We start from the raw sequence: 9,546 nt of genomic DNA on the forward strand, positions 1-9,546 counted from the left end.
CACCAAAATTAAAAATTGCACACCGTGTGGCGTTTCCGCGATCGCATTACAGCGATGTCGTGATCAGCGGTTGTTTTTTGACGAGGTAGACTACTAGTATCGTTACTGCAAAAGATTTGATATTCATTTTTTGACCTCAGTGTTCATATATTGGCGCAATCAGCTTGTTTTTACTTATCAATTTTAATCGGTAGGTATGTTGATGGGTATTTGTCTGTCTGTTTGTTTGTCTGTCTTTTAGATGCACGCGATATCTCACGATAGCGAGATTGAATCTGCTCCAGATTTTGCATGTGCATTCATCATATGTCGTACCAGGAGCCTATTGATTTTGAATGAATTATATCGTATAATTAGCGAGTTATTAATTGATTAGTGATGGGACACAAGGTGTCACTATGGAGTAAGAGCGCTGTTTTGGGGATCCTCTAACTTTCGATCGATAAGTCTTCGGTCACTGACCGATATTCTCGTTATACGGTTATCAAGGAATACTCTCAACATAGTTCACGCATTGTTAATAACCACAAATACGTGGTAGACTAGATAGGAATGTTGTGAATTCCTCTGACTTCGCACTTCGGCAAATCTCGGATGTCTGGTGTCAGTGTTTGTTTATGTGATTGACATATTGTTATTGCTATAACTAACCTCTTATCGCGAGATTGAATATGCTAACAAGCAGATTTTAGAAACTACCTTATTCGAATATGATTAATACATTAATTCTGAACTTGAATTTGTAATACAGAAAATATATCCAATGAGACATATTCATATAAAAGCAGTTTCCGTGCATTTTCTTACTACAATATTTTATTACAATATCTACTGATATGCTAAATCTACATTTACTCAACATAATTCCACATTCCACCCAATTAAATTATTACTTATCGATTTTGATCGGTAAGTATGTTGATAGGTACTTGTCTGTCTGTTTGTCTGTTAGATGCACGCGATATCTCACGAAAGCGAGATTGAATCTGCTCCAGATTTTGCATGTGCATTCATCTTATCTCGGACCAGAAGCCTATTGATTTTGGGCGAATTATGTCGTATAATTAGCGAGTTATTAGTTAATTAGTGGTGGGACACAAGGTGTCACTATGGAGTAAGAGCGCTGTTTTGGGGAACCCCTAACTTTCGATCGATAAGTCTTCGATCTTTAACCGATATTCTCGTTTTAATATTGTAATGTTACATTTTTATTCAATTAGACTGAAAGTCATGCCACATTTGTTTTCCGCCTATGGCATTTCACAGCGGCATATGATTCATGAAATGTTTATGTGTTTTGGTTAATAATTAGAGCAAATGTTTTTGCGAGCGCATCGAGGGGTGTGGGCAAAAGGATTATGTTGTAAATCCCACGCCGTGTTGTTTTTGCCACCTAGACTAGAGGACAATAACGAAATAATTTGATATCCTTCAAGCGTAATGTTTTTTAATCTTTTAATCTTAATACGAGTAAAAATGCAAATATTATGATGATAGACAAAATGATACAATTTCCGGTCATCAATTTATAATGTACTAAACGGCGTCTGTTTCAATATTTTCTTAGTCTGCTCTTCACTTATACCAGATGGCGTTATTTCATAGCAGTATTATAGAATATTAGGGAATTAGACTATTTGATTGTTAACGGTATATTTACTCTTCATATCAAGCCTATAAAACATGGTATTATGTTGCCATATGGGATCTTACATAAAATTTTATTGCTGACAGGAACGTTAATATAAAAAAGAGGATCGAAAGACAAAGCAAGCTTAAATATGATTGAGGGTCATCGGTTAAAGGGTAGAGTAAAAACATTTTACTTTCAGGAGAAATGGATTTAGTACTGCCTTGGAAAAAGAAGCCGAATGATAAGAATTGTGATTTTACTTTAATTATTGGAGATCGACCAATCGGAGTTCATCGAAAAGTATTGAGAAAAGAAACACTTTATTTTGATGAAAACTTTCCAGTAAACTTGGATACAACCTGTGAAACGTACAACGTACAAAACACTTCACATGCTGCAGTACACGCATGTGTTAGATTTATATACAAAAGGAAATTTACTCCAAATATGGAAATAATTGAAGATGTTTTCAATCTTTCTAGAACATGGAGATTAAAAAATTTAAAAAAAATTTGCAATGATTTTCTGAAAAATTCAATGAATGATATGCAGTGCGTTGTGATAAAGAAACTGTCACAAAAACTTGAAGATTTGAAATTAGAGCATGAATGTGACGAATATCTTTTAACGCACTTAGATAGCATAGTCAATTATGATAATATTTGTCATCTAAGCATAACCGAAGTGTCGATGATTTGTTCTGACTACGTTGGGCCTACTACAGGATTTGGTATTCCTGATCTTGAAGCAAAAGATTCAGTTTTGTGGAAATTAATTACAAAATGGGTCGACTACGACATCGACAAACGTGAGGAACAATTGTGCAAAATGATTCAAACTGCATCATTTACTTACTTTGACGTAACTTTGGTTGAAAAGCATATATTAGAAAACCCGCACGTAAAAAATTGCGAAAAGTGCAAAATCTATGTAGAAGAACGTTTACTCGAAGTTTTGGAACACAAGTTATCTTTTGATAAAGAAATTCAAAATTTAGGGATAATTGAGCAGATTTGTACCTCCGAAGAAATGGATTTTGTGCTTTTACTGGCAGGAAAATACAACAAACAAAATCTTGAAATGGGAGTTAATTCTTGTTTGCAGAAGAATTCTGAAAATAACGTAAATCATAGTAATGAAAATTTGGATTTTTCAAAATCAGAAATGTGTGAATTTATACAAGAGACGCAATTTTAGTATTGAATCAATTTGGAGTGTTATCTTGCAATGGACAAAGCATGATATTAACAAAAAAAAAAGAATTTTATGACATTCTTAAATTCATTGATGTTGAAAATGTCTCAGTTGAATTTTTACTTGATACAATTATGCAAGAAGAACTTGTTTGTGAATCGACAGAGTGCAAAAATTTACTCATGTACGTAGTAATCGAAAAACTGTCCCATCTGTAATATTTTAACTCAAAGACATGCGCACAAATAGAGACTAATGCTGACGATTCATTCGTTAGTGTAGTGCACTCCTGTTTGTCAAAATTGTCACAATTTTGATTTCAGAAAATATTAATAGCAAATTGAAACCGTACACAAAAGAATCAATATTTTATGAATAAATTATTATGTATTTCTGTGGTATCGTGAATGGTATTATTTCTGAATTTCAAAGAAGAAGGAAAAGATTCTCTTTCTGTTTATTCCGAAACTTTTTAAAAATTTTGCGCCATTCTACTAGACTCTAGACTCTAGAGTAATTTTTATTTGTAAACTTTTCTGCGCCCAGTCTAAGATATGACACCACTATACGTTTTGTGCCGTTCTTATTGCAATAGACATTACCCAATTTGTTAAAATCTCGGAAAATTTCATATTATGTTTACAAAAATTTACTGATGTGAAATCGCATGCAGTCACTCGGAGGTAAAAAAGACTCATTTTTGAGCAATATTACGGAAAATCAATGAAAACTTAAGATTTACTGAAACACATAGATTGATTGTGATCCATTACGCACCAGCAAATTCGGATTGACTTCAAGAAATTCCACCTAAGTTTTCACTGTTGGGTAATCGTATAACCAAAACTCTATCCAACTAGAATACTAGATATTTTCTGTATCAAAACCTATTTACGACAACAAAATCAAATTTTATGAAATAAAATATCATTGTACAAGTCGATATGCATGTATTATTGCGCTATTTTGTTTGTTGGAATTTGATGTTGAATATGGATACGTTCTCGTATGAAACTCCATAGCTAAGTCATCATCGGTTTTCCAGTTGTGATAAATAATAAAAATTCGTTTTCAACGGCATCGGTATTTCAAACCAGGGATATGCAACAGGCAGCACGCGGGCCACAAACCAACTAGCTGAGCCATTTAGTGTGATCCTTGTCAACACTCCGATTTTCTCCATCAACCATAAAATCCGAATTCGATGGTTTTGTTTGAAAAGTTGCCCACGGGAGTAAAAAAACATCGTTTTGATCGGTGACTTCATTACTGCAATGATAAGCAATACCCGCATTTATTTCTCTTGCCTTTCCCGCATGGATAAGCTAAATTTTATGTGTGGCGCGGCTAGATGTCTGAAGTTGGTTATATGTTCCACCGAAAAAAATGTGGCACACCATTGTTTTAAACATTCAGATTTATTTCCATCCATGGAATTATACTGATCATGCTACTATGACCTGCATGCGGCCTTGTCTATTGTATCGCTTGTTTGCCTTTTGTGTCTCAGGTATTTCATTCTGTGATTGACCTCTGACACATCCACACATGACAGTTAAGATCTCTTTGTAGTTGCCGAATGTTGCCAGCATTGACAGTACATTTATGAGAATGCTGATGTCATATAACACAAGTCCAATTGCTGCCGGTAAGTCAATTGGTAAAATAAGATTTGAAGTGAGCATGGTAACAACGTCAGAACTTACAACTACACACGTACAAATTACAGAACGATAAATTACTTTTTCAATGTTAGTAAGCATTCGATGCTTCTTTCCACATGGACATAATGACGAAACAATAGATATGCTCTTCAACTTCGAAGATTCGTTTGCTGATGTTTTGTTTCTAGCCATGCGATTTTTAACCAAAGGATAAATAAACAAACACAAAGACGCAAACTGCGTTGCAGCAAGTCCACCAATAACTGCTATAAAGTTATTCTGATATAGAACTCCTTCTTTGTGATTGCAGCCTTGTGGCACTGGTCTATACAGCTTGGGTATAGCTATGAGATTCACAAGCACTAGTGCACCTATGCCGAATGACGGCATTATTGCCAAGCTCAAGTAGTTAGCACATTTTCCAGTTGACTTTCTTATAGTTGGATCGGCGTATATCGTTCTTTGTTTCAACCACAGAAAGAAGTAGACTGGACCAACAGTCGTTGTGTATGTTACAACACTGATGTCCAATATAACTTCACATAATTCATACGAATGTGTTGTACGTGGTGCCTGAATAGCATATTGCACCCAAGCAAATCTTGGAATAGTCCATGCAACAGACCCTACACAAACGATGTAAAACGTTCTGCTGTTAAGCCACGGACTGCCTGGTTTCCTTGCCCATTGCTTTGTCTTAGTTCCATATACAATCATAGAAGTAAACACCCACAATGCAATAAACAGCAATGTAGCTTCAACAACTTGGCACGATAAAATAGCGGCATCGAGGAAAGATTTATCATAAGTTTTAGTTGTGCTGGATGTCCAAGATGCAACAGCAGTTGAGTTACTCGCATTGGCCATAGTGATACCCGAAAGAAATGGGTCTATTTCAACTGACGTAGTAAACTGTCTTTTATATCTTTTCGTCGAACCGTCCCGAGTGATAAAGCTTGCAGTATAACAGTTAGAGCTTTACTGTTGTAAGTGTAAATATAGAAACAAACAAAAGTTTAATATACCCATTTGGAGAATGAGTCTTTCGCGAGTTATTTTTTGCTTTATAAAATAGAAGACAACTTTAAAGTTTCTCTGTTGCTTTGCTGGCTGATGGGTTGAAAAATTCCCTTTTCCGTTAATTTGATTTTTTTTTGAGTATTATGAATCAATTGACCAAGCATTGAGTAACGACTACAAACGTTTATATATATATACTGTGGCAGTAGAGATTGGTGTAAATATACTCTACGTCCACAACATGCGAAATATGATTTTTTTTAATTAAAAAACCAATATTCAGAGTGACTGAATAGTTTTTACCACAATATAATAAAAGCAGCTTACAGCAAGTTTCAGAAATTATAAATGTAAGTGATACAATTTAATGAAATAAACCAATTTTCTTACATTCTATCATTTAAACCTTGCTTCGTGAACAGTACGTTCAGTTTCCTTATTCGATCACAACTAATAAATTTAGAAATGCTTGACTATAATTCCGACTATAATTAAACCACAATGAATAAAAGCTTCCCTATAATTTAATTGAAATAAAAACTTAACTTATTCTAGGATTCAAATGGAAAATATAATTTTTTGATCATTGACTCGATGCACAAAACAATACATTTACTGCCTGAACACTCACTGACAAAAGTACAATGTTTATTTTTGCCCGACTAGGCTATTTTAATATGTATATACGCGTTCTATATTTGAAAGAATATCTATATCATATACCCGACAATATAAAATATATTTTCGACTGGACATTGACACAACTTGCTCAGTTTCCTAGTATATGAATTATATAAAAATTTTATGGTGTGATTGTTTGGCTATTTTTTGCTGAATAATTTATATCCTGTTTTGTAAGCAATTTTATTCGTGACGCACGGACGAGAGGGTCATTTTGTGATGTTTCACGTATTGAAAAATTCATGTTTAGACAAGATTTGCCTGCATTTATTTTACTCGATATATCAATTTCTATAAATTGACTTGGTCTAATAACACGAGAGCAAAGCTCAAATATATGGGCGCGAAGGTCGAATATTAAAAAAGTGATCGTTATGGATTAAAATAAAATTCATATTCTCAATAGGCCCAGAAAAATTGAACAAAAAAATGGAAGTTATGTCTTTGTATCTTCTTCCATGTTGAAGTACTAAAATTGAAATCAATTGAAAGATGGCGATTTTCGTACAACTGCTATGACAACAATTCAGCAAACCGATTATGTGCAAGAATAGCGTACGATAAATCAACTATTCTATTTCTACCAAGATAAATATAATTCCTACTTGATATGTCTAACCAGCCATTTGTGTAAAATTGTCTATCCTTACCTAAAATACTATAAAATCGTATTTATCTAAATGGACCAAGTTTGAAAATAGTTGATTGGGGAAATAAAGGCCCCGTATTTTAGACTACAAACTTCTTTACTGTCTATTTTAGCAGACATTCTAGCTTTAATGAGTCACGCGTAATTTCAATATATATATGCCGTCCATTTTGCCGCTTGGTTATCAGTCAATCGGTACTTGATTACATGTTCTTGAATCACTTGATAATTTACCAGGAATACTATTTAAATGAAATTTTTCTGTCGAAATAACACAGTTTTCTAATCTTCAAGATATATTTAACATTTTGGGAAGTGTTTCAAGTTTCCGATGGAATTTGATAAGATTTTTGAAAGGAATAAAGTACATAAAATAGTTGAGCAAAAAGCACCCATGTAAATAATATTTCATGATTAGAATTGCGCATCTACTTTTTCTTCATTTTGTTTCTTACTGGATACAATTTCTTCAATTGACCTCTCAACATCTGATATTCTGGCGAACTTAGCATATTCTTGTTCTTTTCCGCTGCATACTTTACCAGATGTTTTCACACCAGCTAAATACCAATCACAACTGGTTTTTCTTTGACATATCAAAAATGATCCTGGATTTCCTTAATAAATGAATGAATATATGAGTACAAGTTTCAATTTATTACTTGAATAAATGTTCTCAGAATTATAACTGATTTCATTGGATATATGCCAGGATTTTACCGACAGATACCAACTACTCGATAACATATTATTTTGGGTTCAACAAGTCTTACGTACGTTATTTATTTCATGTTTAATGATAGATTTAGGATTTACGAGCGGTGAGAATTATACTTGATTTTGTTTTCCATTTCACTTACCCAAACAATTTGTAAAACGACTCTTTGGTTCAATTATATTTCCCACACAAATTTCCTCTTTTATTGTATATTTTGTTTTATTAGCTTGATCATTGCATTCAGAATTATTTGCAACAAATACGGGCATCCGACGCAATGGATAATAAAAACCTTAAAATAAATAACAGTTTATTGCTATCTGTTATGAATTTGATTTGGTTATGGGATTGTTCAGCAACTAAGGAGATGTCAATTAATTTTTCATACCAATAAACTAATGCTTCATTATTGACAAAACCCAGTCTTGGCCCCTTTAACGATTTAAAAAATGATTGACAAATGTGTATGGAACTAATTAGTTTTCAACGGTTTTTAGTTTTCAATTGTAATAATTTAAATCTTTTTTATGTGTTTTAAAACAAGTGACTTATAATTCGTCCATACATTTTTAAGCCGTCGATGCCATTGCTCGTTTTATCGGCATTACATTTTTGGGGATGAATTTGGAATTTTTGATTTTAAATCTATGATTTGAAATTTATATTATTTTTTTTTCATCAATCCCACTGTTGTCTGTTGTTTTTCCCGTTTCTAGAGATCCGTACAATTGGATTGGTATGTATAATTTCGAGTTAGAGAAGAATAAAGCAAAAATTCTATGTGACCTTTATAACGTAAAAATTACTATATACCACTATATGTTTTCTCCTTTACATATCCAAATGCAATACAGTTCTCGCCGATGGATGGATTTTCTCCATCTGGCAAACAAATCGGTTGAATTAGGTCCGGAGAAAATTTGAAACTTCTGTTGAATTGAACGAGGACAATGTCGTTGCTCACACTGTAGTTGGTAACTGTCTATAAAAATATTTACAATATATAGCAAGACGCAGCATTTGTCGCTATATTTTAGTAGGTTCTGAACAAAATACAAACAATTGCAATGAGAACGTTTTATGAAATGTAATGTTATAATATATCTAATATTTCATAGGTTTCACAGGCATATCTCAAATTTTCTAAAACATGCGTTTTAAAAGAAAAACGAGGTTTTGTGAAATTCTGCTTTCGAAATTGCAAACATTGTATGAATTCAATATTTTTTTGAACAAAAACTTATTTATTTTGTTTTTTAGTATACTGTTGAACTCTGAAACAATAGTATCAGTACAACGGAACAATGTTAGTTAGTCTTACTCGGGATATTTTTACCTTGTACCCCGAATAATAATCCTTAACTCCGGACGTTTGGTTTTCAGTTCTAAAAGTAAAATTTAAAATTCGTTTGAGGGTGTCCATATGCGACAAATACGAATGGTAAGTATAGAAAGACCAATTTGCAGTTGATAAATTTTGATAAAAATAGTATATTTGATTCATTCTTGATATTTGAAAATTGCATTTAGTTGCATTTAGTAAAAAATCAGATACTTTCAATCTTTTTTTAGCTTCACTCACGATATTTTATTCACACATTTGGCCAAAGGTTAAAGTAATTGTACCGAATGTCATATGAATGTGTCTTCGTGAGAAGAGCATAATTTGATGTGAATGAACGGGTCCCGAAAGACTCATTTTTTTTAAATAACTGTAACAGACTTATACTATATTTAATTTTATCTATTTCAAAAATGTTTGAAAACGCTGACGTCGCCATAAGTTTCTAAACCTCACTGTCAATAAAAACATGTCGCAGCGATGATAATGCATTCTAATACACTTCTGATTTTTGCTCTCACCATCCATGGCCATTCTACCAAAAACCTTCTTGGCAGTCCTCTGGGATAACGAGAGTTTGGCCCTTGAAATACTTCAGTCTGGACAATGCCCATCATCCTCTAACACTCACACAACTCTTCAGCA

The 9,546-nt window shown here is 33.2% G+C and overlaps 2 protein-coding genes across 2 annotated transcripts; one reads left to right on the forward strand and one right to left on the reverse strand.

Annotated features, from left to right (window-relative positions):
* Positions 1-1,837: 1,837 nt before the first annotated feature.
* On the forward strand, positions 1,838-2,830 carry LOC144430611 (kelch-like protein 7). Its single transcript, XM_078118622.1, has one exon. It carries the CDS (start codon positions 1,838-1,840, stop codon positions 2,828-2,830), a length of 993 nt encoding a protein of 330 aa, XP_077974748.1.
* Positions 2,831-7,076: 4,246 nt separating this feature from the next.
* On the reverse strand, positions 7,077-8,924 carry LOC120330293 (uncharacterized). The gene is made up of 3 exons (XM_078118958.1): positions 8,373-8,924; positions 7,702-7,851; positions 7,077-7,458 (listed from the first exon to the last, which is right to left on the reverse strand). The coding sequence occupies exons 2-3, from the start codon at positions 7,826-7,828 to the stop codon at positions 7,256-7,258; spliced, it is 330 nt and encodes a 109-aa protein (XP_077975084.1). The 5' UTR covers positions 7,829-7,851; positions 8,373-8,924; the 3' UTR covers positions 7,077-7,255.
* Positions 8,925-9,546: the final 622 nt, after the last annotated feature.

This window comes from Styela clava, chromosome 12, assembly GCF_964204865.1.
Source record: "Styela clava chromosome 12, kaStyClav1.hap1.2, whole genome shotgun sequence".
Lineage (NCBI taxonomy): Eukaryota > Metazoa > Chordata > Ascidiacea > Stolidobranchia > Styelidae > Styela > Styela clava.